General features: G+C 37.0%; 1 protein-coding gene across 1 annotated transcript in view; it reads left to right on the plus strand.

The window, feature by feature from the left end:
• The first annotated feature begins 5,887 nt into the window (after positions 1–5,887).
• LOC149821798 (DNA ligase 1-like) overlaps positions 5,888–17,998 on the plus strand; it is a 42,124-nt gene continuing 30,013 nt past the window's right edge. The window contains exons 1-5 of the mRNA XM_089981058.1: positions 5,888–6,507; positions 12,916–13,017; positions 13,092–13,208; positions 13,491–13,721; positions 13,807–13,901. Of these exons, the coding sequence (XP_089837184.1) occupies positions 5,983–6,507; positions 12,916–13,017; positions 13,092–13,208; positions 13,491–13,721; positions 13,807–13,901 (1,070 nt within the window). The 5' untranslated portion in view covers positions 5,888–5,982. The remainder of the gene's footprint in view (positions 6,508–12,915; positions 13,018–13,091; positions 13,209–13,490; positions 13,722–13,806; positions 13,902–17,998) is intronic.

Genomic DNA, 17,998 nt, shown 5'->3' on the forward strand with positions numbered 1-17,998 from the left:
CATTTGTTCTTGTTTAAATGTATCTTGTGCTTCATCAACAAGGATACAATACGATGCATCTTCAACTTCATTATGAATCATACCTTGTACTCAGTTTGTCATAATGTGCAAAATCTCCCTTTGAATATCTGAAAAAGTGTATGTGGTATTTCTTGGAGCATTAACCAAAACAACTTTACCAACATCTGCATTTATTTTTCCAGAATAATCAACCAGTTTAATAAAATTTTCACGATTCGATGAAGATAAAGATTCATCATGACACTTAAATGTGCAACCTTGGAGCGCTAACCACTGAAGAGCTAACATTGAGGTTCTTACTCTCAAACGAGCTTTCTGACGTTCCTCTTGGGATACAACATTCATCACTTTGTCAATGTGATGACCCGGTCTCATCAAAATCTTTGCATTTCTTACACATATATTATGATATGAAGACGGTGAAGAACCGACATGAGTAAGAAAAATATATTTTTCTCCTTAACTAACCTTCTTCCAATTATTAAATCCAACTGTTGTCAATACTGAGAGATTTGAAGAAGGGCTATTATCGAGAAAAAGAAAGCAATAAAAACAATATACTTTATCTTCTGTCGGAGAATACTCTAGCCAACAAAACTTATCATACCAATGTTCTTGACATCGATGCACTTGTTTACCACATTGTCTACTTGGGTATTGTGAAAGTTTTGGTTGAAAAGGTACCACCCTCAGATAAGTCAGTTTAATTCAATCTATTTCATTAACAGGTGATCACACATACACTTTCTTTTACTCAGATCTCTTTCAATATAAAAATCAGATTCTAAAGTTGGATTCAGAGATGAAATATGCTCAGGTGATGAAGGAATGGTTGGAGTAGGACTTAGAGTTTCCTCGACTTGTCCATTTGAAGAGTTGTCTAACTTCAAAAAAATGATAACAAGTTTTTTCTTTTCTTAGTGCTCGAAGATTGTCCTTTTTTCATTTCAAATTCTACAAATAAATAAGATACTACGTGAGCATAACTTTGAATGTTTCAACTTACATAAGTATTACTTTAACTGTTCAACATAACAATTATGCATAAGTATACCAAATTAGATACATTTACTCATTGGTGATAAATAATAAAAAAATAATTGAATAACATCATGTTAAGTTAGTGAAAAAACACTAGAGAAAAGCAAGTATAAATTTTTCACCGAATCAGATATAATTACTGATTGGTGATAAAATTATTAATCAAACACATAAACTGTCAATAATCTACATAATTAATCATTACAATTCTACACAAGTACACCGAACCAGATACAATTACTGATTGGTGATAAAATTATTAATCAAACACATAAACTATCAATAATCTACACAATTAATTATTATAATTTTACACAAGTACACCGAATCAAATACAATTACTGATTGGTGATAAAATTATTAATAAAATACATAAATTATCAATAATCTACACAATTAATCATTACAATTCTATACAAGTACACTGAATCAGATAGAGTTACTGATTGATGATAAATGACAGAAAAATACCAATATAACACTATAAGTCTATACCAATTAATAAATTAACACTATAACACTTAACAACTATAACAAACTAATAATCGTGCATAGGGTATGGATCAGGACAAATAAAAATAATAAATTTGTAAATTGCAATTAGATAAGAGTTAAGCATATACTCACAAGTAACTATGAGAGTAACTAGATAAGAGTTAGCACAGCTGAAACGATATTCACTAATTCACAACCTTTAAATATTTTTTTTTGTCCTTCAAATAAATTCACTGATTCACAACCTTCTCCCATTGTCCAAAGATAATTAATTTGGATATCAAAACATTAAAACACAAGTTAGAAGTCAGGACTTTTTTATAATTCTATATAATTTGAGTAGATAAAGTAGATAATTGATTCTATAATTCAGAAATCAGGACTTGTTCTAAAATTCAGAAGTCACTGATTCACAACCCTCTTGTAGCTTTGTTTCAACTAAAATGAGTAGATATAGTAGAATTATTGCACCAAAAAACATAAATTACCATCAACAGTCAACATTCATCTTCCACTTTAATTTAATTTGTGAGTCAAACAATTAACATGAGATAAAAGACTGAGAGACATATGCATATATGTATATAATATATACATATATACATAATAATATATGCATAAGAGCTCATTCAGAAACAAAAAATAGGATTTATCCCCAAAATGGGTAATTTTTTTTTTTAAATAAAATTTGATCAAAAATAAATGCAGTGAATTGTTTCAGGTCAGGATCAAGCTTACTTTGGAGTTGATTTGATTGAATCCACTCTAATCTACTCTAATCCACCTATAATTTGATTAAATCAAACTAGTACATATTTGATTAATCAATTTACCCAAAAGATTGATGTCTCGTCGTCGTGCTTGGTCGGTGTCTCATTATCTCGCTCACTCAGGAGCTCGGGAGCAGCGCTGGAGGCTTGGAGGAGAAGCATGGGCAATCAACGTCGGAGAAGAAGTTGTGCGACTGGGCGACATTGGATCGGTCGTCGAGAGCTGGGGGGATTTGGGGAAGACGAGGGCAAGGGCTAGGTCACTCAAAATCAAGATCGAAGAAGAAAAGGGGCTGAGGGGTAATAAGTTAAACGGGTTGGATCTAACATGGGTAATAATTTAAATCTCAAATCCAAAATTATGCAGGCAGGTTTATGGTAGAATTTACAAGGGCAAGTAAATTTTGTGACAATAGTCATGAATTGAGAAATTGTGTCTGAATGTACATCATGGCTTCAAAAGTAAACCACATGAATATGACTTAGTTATAGAGGTGAATTAGTTTTGTATCATTATGTGAATATCTTTTGAATACTATATTGTAATTTTTCGTCATAAAGTTATAATGGGTTGCATGATGTGTTAACGTACAACATGAACAACATGAATTTGACACTCATTGCCTTATGAAGCAGTAATATATATATATATATATATATATATATATATATATATATATATATATATATATATATTTATATGATATAGTCTAAAACAAATAGTCGAAGACATTGGCTTCTATGTAATTTTTTGATATAGAATTTAAAAATAAAATTTTAGGTTTTGGGATTCAATTTAACCTTATATGGTCAAACTCTTATTGGATTTGGACCAAAACCTGAATTATTTTGTTGAATTATTTTCCAATTTGAATCAAAATTGTTTTGTGTGCAGGCTTTATGTGTAATGTATGTGTTTCTACCCTATTTTATCCAACCTATAAGGCCATAAATTCTTTTTCACATTCAAATACACTTAAATGAATCTATTATGGACTTATTGGTTAAGATATGGCTTGATGTTGATATGAACTATGAAGTGATCATTCATCAATATATATGTTCCACCCTTGTGAGGAATCTAAAGTCAAGGATCTACCAAGCACTTTTACAAATCATACTTTCATTTAGATCCACCTTGGTATCGCGACACTGAGTCAATATCCAACCCACTTGTTGTATAGTTTTTAGTATGATGGCCAACAGACTTTTTTTATTTATCACCCAAACAATTTGTGTTTGAGCTCAAAGACCTGATCCTGCTGGCTCAGCTTGCCATTCTGTAAACCCCCAAAAAATTCAAGTAAAATAAGGATAAATTTGAAAACGGGGTTTGGATTAAAAACATATAGGGGGGTTTGCTCTTTAAGTAACATGTCTTTCTTTATTTAATGAGTATGAATCAACTGCTCCAAGAACTTCATGATCTTTAATGATTAGGCTTTAGCCGGTAAGTGACTAGTACACAAGTCCTAAAGAAGGAGGTTGATGATGATGGACACTGCAAATGCTTAAAAAAAGAATAGACAAAAGCAAATATACTAAAATTACATACACACACTCTAAGTAAATTAAATAAAATGAATAAAATAACAATAAGAGAAGTGAACTCACTATAGGCTTAGGCAACCATCCTAAGACATTGACTCTGACGAGCAACAAATTCGACAACACCTCCATAAGGTACTAGCTAAAGGAGGTTTGAGAATAATGGATTCTGGTTTAAGTGATCTATACCTAGATTTGGTAGGTAGGTTTGACATAGTGAGAACACTTAGGTTGGAGTAGGCTCTCAATGTGATATAACTTCTTTTTACTCTAGTTCTAGATGGTTGAACTAGAAAGGTGGACCTCTATTTTTACATTTTAAAACAGTTTTGGGTCTCGATCATACGGATTTTAGGTCAAAAAATCCATATCCAAGTTTCGATGGTGTGAAAAAATCCTATGGTTGAAAGTTTTGAAGTCCCTTTTTTATTAATTCTTGCTACTTGGTTGAAACCTATTTGTTGTAGTTATCTAACTTAGGGAGTAAGCAACTTGAAACATACCAATTTAATGAAATTGAGACAAGAGCAATCCCTAAGTGATTATGAAGTCTTGTTTATAAGAGAAACAAGAAAGCTTCTTGATGGTTTATATGACTTTATAAGAAGATAAGAATCTAGGAGTGTGAATATGACTTTAATAACTTTTCTAAGATCTAAATATAAGAATTTCAGATCTTCATATTTCAAATGAGTCTGTAATGACAAAATAAATTGTTTTTACCATAACTTTCTATCCGACAATATATATATAAGTGTAGAGTAATGGTTATGTGCTAAAGGAGTTTTTCAGGGTTATTTTATTTTATTTTTAAAATTTGACCGTACAAATATTATCTATGTACTTGATTTTATAGGGATCAGCTCTTGAAGTGTTCACGTGGGTGGGCTTTTATAAGGCTCAAAAAATCAACTTGCTAAAATCTTTGTAAATTTTTGTTGCTCTAAATATCATTTTTTTCATTGAAAACTATTAATCTCGGTGTGAATTCTTCGTAAATCAACCATGCTCAACCCATTTATGAGGTCAAAACTGCAAAAAAAATACCGAAATGGCAGAAAAATCCATTTACCATACATCATTTAGCACAAATCAATTTTGTACCTACCCATTTCTCTATAAGTGTAATATATGAATATATATATATATTTAATGTATAAATAACATGAGATTTTTTTACACGAGCCAGCTTGTATTCAGCATGCCTCCTGCATAGAGAAGATGAGCATGAGCTCGGCTCTACTGAACATGAATGCAGGATAAGTCAGGTCAATCCAAGCCCGAACATGCCCGGTTGGTTTTAGGGATGTCAATGAACCGGGGCGGGGGACATGGTCTTCACCCCCGCCCCGTCTCAAAATATGGACCTCCATCCCCACATGGGTTTGGATTTTAACCTCCACCCTGCCTCCATCCCCGTTTCATGTCCTCTATCCCCAATCCAAACAGGGGTGAGGCAGGGCAGGGCGGGGTCTCATTTCCCCTCGATCCATTGGCATCCCTTAGAAGGATTGTGGACGGGGACGGGGTGGGGCGGGAAAAAGCGTAAGTCTATCCCCACCTCCATTCCCGCACAAGTTTTTATTTTAATCTTCATCCCTGCCTCCATCCCCATTTCATGTCCTTCATCCTCGGTCCAAATGCGGCGAGGCGGGGCAGGGCCCATTTCCCCCCGTCCACTGCCATCCTTAGTTGGTTTCCTTGGGCTTGTTTATCAGGTCCACAAACAAGGAAAAAAAACGGATATGGGTCGTATAAACCGCCCTACCCGGCCAAGCCCTACACATGGAAATCGGAGCTGGTCTAGATTCGGAGACGAACTCCGACTCAGAGTCTAAAACGGTTTCGGAAATCGCCGGTTCACAACCTTAAAAAGGAAATCGTTCTTCCCGCCATTCCACCGCGCGCACACACACAAAAAAAAAAGAGAAAGAAAAAAGAAAACGAAAACGAAAATAATTTAATATTTCTTTCTCTCTCCCTCTCATATCATAAGCGTTGTTCATGCTGAGCCATTTGCCTCTCTCGCCCTTCCTCCTTCTCCAAATCTTCCTTCGCAAGATTCCCATCTTTCCGAAATCTTAACCCTAAAAATCCGTTCTCATCGATGTCCGGCCGCACGGTCGCCGACGTTCTCATGGCCGCTGCCCGCGCCAGCGCCGCCAAGAAGGCCCAGACTCCCACGAAGCGCGCTAAGATCGCCGAGGACACCCCCAAGAAGGAGTCCGAGAGCTCGGACGAGCCCTCGAAGCCCGTCTCCGGCGGCGTCGGCCAGGGATTCGATCTCGACAAGAAGATCCGGCAATTGACGAAGAAGCCCACCGAGTTCAAGCCGAAGTCGGCCGCGTTCTGGAAGGAAGGAGAGCACGTTCCGTTCCTCTTCCTTGCGCGCGCGCTTGACCTGATTGCGAACGAATCGGGACGGATTGCCATCACCGATATCATGTGCAATGTGTTCCGGACGGTGATCGCCACCACGCCCGATGATTTGCTTGCCGTTGTGTATCTCTCCGCGAACAGGATCTCGCCTGCGCATGAAGGCATCGAGCTCGGTATCGGAGATGCGGCCATTATCAAGGTTCTTGCTGAAGCTTGTGGGAGGAATGAGGCGCACGTGAAAACGCAGTTGAAGGTAATTGTGAAGTCGATTTCTGCATCTGTTACTTGTTTTATTTCGTTCTAGGTATGTCATGCTGTCCTGCTCGATTATAATACTTTGATGACGAGAATTTGCTTCGCTTTCTCACTCGTGTAATTCACATGATTCACTAGCGTGAGTACATCGGTTCTGAATCTTGTCGGACTTTTGACTTCCATGACATTGAATCTTTTCGGAGTTTTTACTTCCATAACATTGAAACCTTTAAAATTTGGTTGTCGGTGAATTATGGGTTTTCACATGGTCCCTGATTTCGGGTTTCTTGAAACCTAGAATTTGAGTACTTTCAGAAAATGCAGAAAGCAATTCCCAGATATCGACTTACTCAAAACACCCGAGCTGTGCGCTGTTGGAATTTTAGTTCCATAAAGCAAAAGCGACGTAATCCAGAAACTCCAGTAGTGCTGCAAGTTTGCTATGAAAAAGAAGAAAAGAATTACTGAGAATTTCTTCTATGTGCGGACAGACCACCTGGTGGCACATTTAGATTTCCTTGGGTCCTACTTTGCGTGGAGAATGTGAATTTTCTTTCTTACAGTTTTTTATCCGTTGGTTCTTTTTGATATCATGCGACAAGAAAATGTGTTCCATTATTTTTCTAATACCAAACTGCTTCAATAGTGTTGAAAAAAGCTTATCTATACAATGCCTTCTGTTCTTTTTTTGAGATAAAAATTATGAATCTCTATCTGATGTCTTTTCCTACCACTAAAATCTGAGAGCGGATCAGGTCCAAGGAGCCTTGGACAGAAACACCGTCCAAGGCACCTGGATGCATCATGAAAATGAACGACACCCAGAACCTACTCAATGCCCCTTGTTTTGGACAATTTTTAGCTGTCTATTTTGCATCAATGGTGTTGTTCATCAACAAAGTGAATATCATCAGAATTTTTTGTGTGACTCATATAGGTAAAGACCATCCTTTTAGATGAGTCTTTGGTGCCGTTCATCTCCATGATCAACCGCATCCAAGGTGTCTTTGGACAGTTTTCTGTCCAAGGCTCCTTGGACCTGATCCACTCTCCTAAAATCTTGCCATGAAATCACTGCTTAAACCCGGATTCACTTAATGATAAAGTGGAACAAGCACTGTTCACAAAGTTGTCATGGTTCTATTATTTTCTTTAGCAAGAAATGATTGGGTAGAAATTCTGTTTTTCTACAAAAATAGGATCAATGTGAGCTCTAACACATTGGTGTATTGACCTTTATGCTGAGCATTTGAAATAAGCATGAATAACGTCATACCTGTACATGTGCACTGGTTGCTGGCACGTGCAAAATAAATCCACCCAGGCTCACTGGATGTAACTTTCCTCAACTGAATTGAACGTTGCATACTTTTGTTTCGATCTTACATCCAACACATCATTTTGACAAATGGACCCAACTTTTAGGCTTTATCTCCTCACAGTTGAACGGATCTAAGATCCTGCATTATATATCAGATGACTTGACGGTCTTGCGTATGCTTTTGTGCATGTGTGCATTGTGAAGGAAGGTTGTAGGGGATTGGAATGAAAAGATGTTTTCTAGGTGGAAAACACGTTTTGTATTTATGGTAGAATTGGAAAGTTAAATATACATGGTTTTTCCTTATTCATCCAATAGTTTTCACAGTTGTATACTTTTCATGCATGCTGATGGCAGTGTAGTAAACTGATTGGGTCCTATAATGCTTCCAGAGTTTGGGCAATGAATACTTCCATTTAAAATTTGTGATTTGATGTGTTTTCCTAATTGATAGGATGGTTGAGCATGTTTCTGCTTTGACTGCTTAAATGGAGTTTGTGCTTGCAAAACAATAATGGAATGCTTCTTTATCTTTGAAAGCTGTAGTGCTATTAGTCACTTTGCACAGAAAGTAACAAGAACTAGTACCTATGTCACATGGACTCTTCTAACAGGGCACCGCACCCGCGTTGCACCCGCACCCAGGCAGGTACGACACTTGGACACAACTTCCTTTGTGTTAGGTGGAGGTCCATTTATATCCAAAAGTATATTCAGTTAACCCTAATCAAGTTCATATATATATATATATATATATATATATATATATCCTCCCCGCACCTCCGCACCCAAGTTTTTTTAAAGTGCCGCACCCGCACCTATGTGACATAGACTATTACCCATAAACTGCTCATAATGTAGTTACTAATCTATCTGAACCTTGCTTTGGTAAGTTATGAGAGGTACAAACATATTGTTAAGACTTTGAGTACTCTTGGATACTTTTGTCACCCTAATGTGCTTGTATTTGCCAGGCATTGGGGGACCTAGGGCTTGTTGCAAAAGCAAGCCGTCGGACTCAAGGGTTGATGAAAAAGCCTGACCCACTCACAGTAATTAATGTTTTGAGGACTTTCCGTGACATTGCAGAGGTGTGCCTTGCATCCATTCTTTTGATAATTCATGTAACATAAAATTCAATATGCCTGTGCATGTTTGCATATTTTAACTAGGCTATGACCGTGCTGCCTTCATATAGTATGTTATTTTAGTTACTGAGAGTGGACTGTTACTTGGACTGAATTTTGCTGTAGTGTTGCTCAACTTTTTCTATTTATTGAATCTGGATACATAACCTAGGTTGGTTAATGTGATTATCTGGGAAAGTTGAAATCTTGAGTTGGATAAACAGTGTGTAGAAAGTTTAAAGATTGGGAAATGGTGTATGCAACAATTTAATCTTCTCAATTATATGAGTCTTACTAAAGTGGATTAGGGTAATCTGGTGATGTTTCATAAGTGTATTGTTGAGGGTGATTGATCTTAGCATCGGCCTTTTGTGTCCATATTAGGATTGAGTAACTGGATATCTAGCGCCTTGGGAGCCTGTCTGCATGAAGATTTGACACAATATGTCAACTTATTTCATATAGCACATTCAAATTGCCATTTGATCTCGTTGACTAATAAGGGCCATTGAATTTGAAGGGAGACCATCTAAGTATTTCAAAATATCTTCATATTGAAATCCCCATAATAATAGTGTTGATATCATGAAAGTCTCAGTTATCAGAAAAACTCAGGATAGTGTCATGTTATTTTCTTTTTTTCTTTTCCCATTAAATTCAGTTTGATTACATATATTCTTGTGTTATTAGTGTCTTTCCACAATAATAGTAACTACATTTTATTAAATTAGTATTACGTTCGGAGATTATTAATATTATTAGTGTTTATGCACCTCAAGTAGGTTTAGATGATTCCATTAAGCGTCAATTTTGGGAAGATTTAAATGGAGTAGTACAAGGGACATCTTATGGAGAAAGGCTTTTCATCAACGGTGACCTTAATGGGCATGTGGGCATTAGTAGGGATGAATTTGAGAGTATCCATGGAGGCTATGGTATAGGAGAAAGAAACGAAAGTGGAGAAAGGATTTTAGATTTTGGTTTGTCCTATGATATGATCTTAGCAAACACTTGGTTTAGGAAGAGGGAGTCTCACCTAGTAACATTTAAAAGTGGGGTTAATACGAGTCTGATAGATTTTTTTCTACTTAGAAAGAGAGATAGGGGTTGTTGCATCGATTGTAAGGTTATACCGGGAGAAAGTGTAGCTACACAACATAGAGTCTTAATTTTAGATCTTAGAATTAGACAATGCCGCAAAAGGGATAAACATAAGATAGATTCTAGAATTAAGTGGTGGGCACTGAAAGGAGCTAAACAAGGAATGTTTGTAGAGCAGGTAGTTAAGGAAGCTGATTGGTGTCTCGAGGAGGATTCATAATCAATGTGGAATAAGATAGCGGGTGGCATGAGAAAGGTGGCTAAGGAGGTATTGGGTGAGTCTAAAGGCGGTGCACCACTAGGTAAGGATACATCGTGGTGGAACGAGGATGTCAAATTAGCTATTAAGGTTAAAAGAGAGTGTTATAGAAATCTAAGTAAGAGTCGTGATAATGAGAATTTGGAGAAGTATATGATAGCAAAGAAGGAAGCTAAAAAAGTAGTTTGGAACGCGAGGGAGAAGATATATAAGGAGGTTTATGACAAGTTGGATACCAAAGGGGGCGAGAAGGATATTTATAGGCTTGCAAAGATGAGAGATAGAAAATCGAGGGATCTGGGTATGGTTAGATGTATCAAAGATGAAACACAAAGGGTTTTAGTCAAAGATGAGGAGATTAAGGAGAGATGGAAAGATTATTTTGATAAGCTATTTAATGAAAGTCATGCTCAAGATCTTGGAGACTTGTCCATTCCTTTTCATGAGATGAATCGTGACTTCATGCGCAAGATTCAAAAGAAAGAAATTGCAGAGGCTTTGAAGAAAATGAAATCAAGAAGGGCAGTTGACCCAAATGGTATACCTATCGAGGCTTGAAAATGCTTGGGAGAGAAAGGTTTAGAATGGTTGACAAATCTTTTTAACAAGATTTGGCGGACAAATAAGATGCCTAATGAGTGGAGGAAGAGTACTTTGGTGCCTCTATATAAGAATAAGGGTGATATACAAGATTGCACAAACTATCGTGGTATAAAACTCATGAGTCATACTATGAAACTTTAGGAGAGGGTGATTGAGTCTAGGTTGAGGAAGGTTGTCATGATATCGGAGAATCAATTTGGTTTTATGCTTGAAAGATCAACTATGGAAGCTATACATCTTCTTAGACAACTTATTGAGAAAAATAGAGAGAGGAACAAAGATTTGCATATGGTTTTTATTGATTTGGAGAAGGCATATGATAGAATACCTAGGGACGTTCTCTGGTGGACAATGATGAAGAAATGTGTTTCTCTCAAGTACATTAGTATAATTAAGGATATGTATGAAGGAGTAGTAACCAATGTCCGCACTTGTGGAGGGATGACAACCAATTTTCCTATAACGGTTGGGTTACATCAAGGATCTGCTTTAAGCCCTTTCCTATTTGCTATAGTGATGGATGAGCTTACAAGATCAATTCAAGAAAATGTGCCGTGGTGTATGTTGTTTGCTGATGATATTGTTTTGATTGATGAGTCTAGAGCTGGGGTTAATGCTAAGTTAGAATTATGGAGACATACATTGGAAGCAAGGGGTTTTAAGTTGAGTAAGAGTAAGACAAAATACATGGAATGTCGGTTTAGTAAGCAACGAAGTAGTGATGGGAGTGTAGTGAAGCTTGGTGAGCAAGAAATATCGGTGGATGATTGTTTCAAATATTTGGGATCTATCATTCAAAAGTATGGAGAAATTGATGGAGATGTAAATCATAGGATAAAGGTTGGGTGGATGAAATGGAAAAGTGCAACTGGAGTATTGTGCGATCGTAGAATGCCATTGTGGTTGAAGGGAAAGTTTTATAGGACGACTATTAGGCCCGCTTTACTATATGGTACGGAATGTTGGGCTGCCAAGAGACATCATATTCAAAAAATGAGTGTAGCTGAGATGCGTATGCTGAGATGGATGTGTGGAAATACAATAAAAGATAAGATTCAGAACGAGGAGATACGTAAGAAGGTAGGCGTTGCACCCTTTGAAAATAAGATGAGAGAGAATCGTTTACGGTGGTTTGGACATATTCGGCGAAGGCCTAATGATGCTCCAGTTAGAAGGATGGAGAAATGGGAAAATACATTAGTTAAAAGAGGTCGGGGTAGGCCTAGGAAGACATGGATGGAGGTGATAGGAAAGGATATGAATGCTTTGAACCTCACCAAGGACATGGCATTGGATAGAAATGATTGGAGGAGAAGGATTCATGTGGAAGACCCAGAATGATTTTCTTTTTTGGTTCATATCGCCGACCCCAATTGTTTTGGGATGAAGGCGTAGTAGTTGTTGTTGTATTTTCTTGAAAATTTGAAATTTATCCCAAGACTTTACTGCTCCCAAGATGTTCTTAATACTGATATTGGTGACTATGGTTGGCAATCAACAGGCAGTTTGATCGATTATGCCCATGGCACATCTTTGACTGATTTTGTTTGTCCATATTGGAGTGTTCATGGATCTATTCTTTTTTATCTGTATTAGTGGTATCATGCATCACTATTTGTGAAAATCATTCTTTTCTGTGGTTGGATTTTGAACATCTAGTCATTCCATTTCATACTCACGACAGAGTCTGCATCTCGTACATCTAGAAAATAAATGCATTTGTCCTCTCTTGTTTTTCCAAAATTTCTTAACCTTTATAATGGTTGCTTTTGGAATTTGAGCTTTTGAGTCTCTGAGCTTCTTCATCTATGTCCCTCCAAAGCCTGGCTGTGCTAGTCAATGGTTTTGCCAAGTTCTATCCGACATTGTTGAGCAAAGGAGAGGAGACGATGCAAGAAATTCTTGTATTGTTCGGTTCATAAATAAACGTCCTAAATTTCTTTTTCTTTGACTTATCCTAGCTGGTTTTTCCTGCTTGTTTATGAATGCGACTAGGAATCCGGAAAGGAAAGTCAAGACAAAAAAAGAACCCGTATAAGAAACCTTCTGGTGGCCGCAACCGATTGTGAACCTCAGTATCTTGTCCGGCTATTGCAGGTTTGGGTTCAATTTTGAACCTTTTATTTCTAAAATGTTCGAAGATTTTCTGAACTTTTGGTGCACCTATGCAGTCAAAGATGCGGATTGGTTTGGCTGGGCGGACTGTTTTGGTTGCCTTGGGACAAGCTGCGGTATATTCTGAAATTCCTCCAGTTCCATCATCACAAATCCAGTCCCATCTGGAAGAGGTAGATCAGCAAGCAATGCATGATTCACTTGTTAGTCTTTGTGATCGCTTATTGTCACTGTGATTGTTAGAAGCATCTTATATGGTGGTTTCTCTTAAAAAATCTCATGGTTTGCTATTACAGTATTACTAGTACACTCATTGTTTACTACTGCTACTACTGCTGTCTTTGCAAGTTTTTCACATTTGATTGTGGCGATATAACTTTCAGTGCATATAACTCTCAATTTATAAGTCTGCTTTGCATTTGGTTGTGGTAATATAGCTTGTAATGCATTTTCAGGCTGCTAGAACAGTTAAAAAAGTGTACTCAGTTCTCCCTATATATGATAGAATTGTCTCTGCGCTCCTTACTGTTGGTGTGAGGAAGCTCTTGGAGGCATGTTGTTTTTCCTTGGGTGTGCCCGTTGGGCCTATGTTAGCTAAACCTACCAAGGGAGTGTCAGAAATTCTGGACAAGTTCCAAGACACTGAGTTCACTTGTGAATATAAGTATGATGGTGAACGTGCCCAGGTGACCTAATCTTCTTTCAACCCTCCAGATTCTCCTCTTTAAATATGTCCATGTTGTCTTCTGATTTCTATTATCTTTGATGTAGATACATTATATGGATGATGGAAAAGTTGAGATCTATAGTCGAAATGCTGAAAGGAACACTGAAAAGTTCCCTGATGTTGTTGCTTCAACTGCAAGGTAGAATTCTCAGTTTAAAAGGATGAATTTTATTGTGCAAATGCTTCCTATCAGTTGCAATTCCTGTGTGAGTTGGGCCTTGAGCTAATCTATCACATATGTATTTGCATTTCTCTTTCTTTTCTGTAGCTTCCGGTTCTTGTCTTTCATAATGTTGGTTCCTTCCTGCTTTCTGCTTTATGCTATTTCACTTGATCTTTTGACAAAGCAACACTGCAAACTGGCTATGTGTATATTGATTTTTTGTGTTTGCTTTGGTGTTAAATTGTTAATATAATGCCTCATTGTAAATTTGTTCCGACTTTGAAGTTCCTTCAGAGAAATTTTCTGTGCTCTTCTAAGCTAGAAATTGATCAAGATATTGGTTTGTAGTGTCTTTTTTTCATCTTGTAAATTTTCTTAATTCAAATTTAACTGCAGTCATCTCTTAGATATGACATATTAAGGGCATGTTTGTTTTGATCACATGTTATTCAGCTGTGAAAGTTTTGTCTATGAGGAAGTGATTTATGTGATTCACATGCTCAGGCATTAACTTTCTCATGTTTGCTTTTAGGTTGTGAATTTGACTTGTGAGAAAATCTGTCATGGGTGAATGCATCATGTCACACCGTTGTAATGAAGTGCCAAATGAAAAGGGGCAAAGTCTTCAAGTGAAAGCACGGAAGCACGCACATACACAAGAGGCCACAAAGGGGCAAAATAAACCACAAAAGTGGTCAAGCACAAAAAGAGGTAAAAAATATTCTTCACTTCATAGAATGCTTCACAAGAAGCTTAGGAAATACATGGGGCTGTGCCCCTTATTTATACACAGCAAGGGACCCAAGGAGGGGCTCCCATAGAGTCGTTGGAGCCCCTCCAACGGTCATATTTATGACCGTTGGAGGGGTCCAACGACTCTATGTGGACCCCTCTCAATTGTTAAAAAGAAAAAAAGTAAAAAATAAAAAAAGGAAAAAGAATAAAGGAAAAAGAAAGAAAAGAAAAAAGTATATCAATGATATGCGTGTACAGGTGAAATGACAGAAATACCCCTGTGGGGTTTTACAAAATAAATATATATATATATATATATTTATATATATAGAGACACGTAGACATATATATATCATATATATGTATATATGTAATATATATATAAATATACATCATATTTTAACACCCCCCCTCAAACACACGGTGAAATCACCGAGAGTTTGCTAAGGAGGAAGTAGAAGCGAGGCGAAGGCAAAGCTTTGGTGAAGAAGTCCGCCAACTGATATTCGGTAAGAACATATGAGAGTCGAATGGTGCCGCGTAGGAACTCATCTCGAACATAATGACAGTCCATCTCAATATGCTTCGTTCGTTCATGAAAAGTGTGATTGCTAGCAATATAGATGGAGCTCTTGTTGTCACAACACAGCTTTGAAAGAGTTGAGAATGAGACACCCATATCTTTAAGTAAGCTTCTTAACCATATAATCTCAGTTGTGGTAGTGGCCATCGCACGATATTCTGCTTTGGTAGACGAGAGAGAAACTTTACGCTGCTTCTTACACCTCCAGGAGATAAGCGACTCCCCAAGAAACACACAATAACCTGTGGTAGAAATACGATAATCGGGGTTACCCCCCCAATCAGAGTCAGTATACGCAAGTAAAGTAAGAGGTGAAGAAGAGGAGAAGAATACTCCCTTAGTTATGGAAAATTTTAAGTATCTGATAATCCTCATTACTGCTGCCATGTGAGTAGTGGTAGGAGCAGTATGAAATTGGCTTGCACTATGAACTGCATGTGAAATGTCAGGCCTGGTGATAGATAAATATGTTAAGGATCCAATTAATTGACGATAAGGCGTGGGGTCTGCTAAAGGAGTGCCATCATTGGCTCTCATCTTGGCATTGATTACTTCTGGAGTCTCCACCCTTTTGTCATCTGTCAACCCAGACTTAGCAATAATGTCAGAGGCAAGCTTCATTTGAGATAGGACATACCCCTTGGGGGAGTATGCAACTTCAATTCCTAAGAAATACCTTAGAAAACCCAGATCAGACATATCAAAATTTTTCTTAAGAATATTTTTAATAAGATCAATACCTTTCTTATCATTACCTGTGATAATCATGTCATCAACATATAATAACAAAATTGTTATGTATTCATTAGAAGATTTAACAAACAAAGCAGTATCTGTGTAACATGAGGAGAAACCATTATCAAGAACTACTTTGCTAAAAAGATCATACCAAGCTTTTGGTGCTTGTTTTAAACCATAGAGAGCTTTGTTTAATTTTAGAATATTACCTTTCCCAATTTCAAGACCCGGCAGAGGGTCCATAAGGACTTCTTCACACAAAGTTCCATTTAAAAACGCATTTTTAACATCAATTTGATATATTGGCCATTGTTTTATGGATGCTAAAGCAATTAGGGTTCGTACACTAGTCATTCTGGCTACAGGAGCAAAGGTTTCTTCATAATCAATCCCATATTCTTGGGCGTAGTCTTTTGCAACCAAACGAGCTTTGTATCTTTCAAGAGATCCATCACATTTGGTTTTGACCTTATATACCCATCTACACCCAATTGCTTTTTTTCCTAAAGGTTGAGGAATAATGCTCCAGGTTTGGGCCTTGTTAAGAGCCTCTAATTCGATTTTCATAGCTTCAATCCAATGTGGGTGATCTTTAGCTTCCTTGAATGAGGTAGGTTCATGATACAAATGTATTAACATGAGACAAGCCCTATAATTCGGCGAAAAAGATTCATAAGACACAATTTTTTGTGGTGGCCTACTAGTACGAGAAGATCTCCTAGGTGGATTGTTATCAATAGATTCTTCTAAAGAGAAGTCTTGAGAGTATCTGTCAATGGCAGGTTGATGTTCATTTCCTATCCGCCGGGTATATACATTTATATCATTAAGGTTTTCATTTTGGGAAGTATTCTCATGTTGTGGTATATTATAATGTAAAATTCCATCACAACTAGTATCACAAGTGATTGCCTCAGGAGACTCAGTCCTAGGAGCTAAGTCGAATAGAAAAGAATAATCGATGTCTTCCTTAGATGTGTGGATATCGAAACCATTTTGATCTTCAATAAAGTTTACATTTCTCGACACATATAATTTATTGTTTCGAATATCATAGCATCTGTAGCCTTTTTGATTCTCACCATAGCCAATGAACACACATTCAATAGCTTTAGGTGACAACTTATCTTGTCCTAGACTAAGTACAAAACATTTGCATCCAAAGATTCTTAGTCTATTAAAATCAGGAGTAATTTTAAAAAGTTTTTCAAAGGGCGAAACATTTTTTAAAGAAGAGGAGGGCATACTATTCACAAGATATGTTGCGGTAAGAAGAGCTTCAGCCCAAAAGTTTTTAGGAACATTTTTAGATACAAGAAGAGTTCTTGTGGTTTCGATTAAATGTCTATGTTTCCTTTCCGCAAGACCATTTTGTTGCGGAGTTTTGGGACAAGATTGTTGGTGCAAAATTCCATTTGTTTTAAAATAATTTTGAAAATCTTTAGACATGTACTCTCCTCCTGAGTCAGACCTAAAAATGGCTATATTGTGTTGGAATTGATTTTGAACAAGAGCGTGAAACTCTTTAAAATTAATGAAGACATCGGATTTATTCTTGATAATGTAAACCCATGTGTATCTAGTAAAATCATCAATAAAAGAAACATAGTAAGAGAAGCCCCCTTTGGACATAACGGGTGCCGGTCCCCATACATCGGAATGCACAAGTTCAAAAGGCCTTTTTGACACAAAATTGCTATGAGAATATGAAAGAGAGTGAATTTTCCCAAGAATACAATCATTGCATGTAAATGTATTTGTATTACAAAATTTTTCCAAAAACGGAAAAAGGTACAACTTGGAAATACTAGGGTGTCCAAGTCTCTTATGCCAAGTCTCAATATCTTTGGATTGAACGTGATTACAAAATGATTTGGATGGCAAAGACAAAAAATCCATATAGTAAAAGTCCCCTCTTCTATGGCCTTGCCCAATCCGCTTCCCGGACCGGAGATCCTGCACATAGCAATGGGTTGGTGAAAACGAGACATTACATTCAAAATCGGTAATTTGAGAG

The sequence above is a fragment of the Nuphar pumila genome, chromosome 11 (assembly GCF_984573655.1).
Source record: "Nuphar pumila chromosome 11, dmNupPumi1.hap1.1, whole genome shotgun sequence".
Classification (NCBI taxonomy): domain Eukaryota; kingdom Viridiplantae; phylum Streptophyta; class Magnoliopsida; order Nymphaeales; family Nymphaeaceae; genus Nuphar; species Nuphar pumila.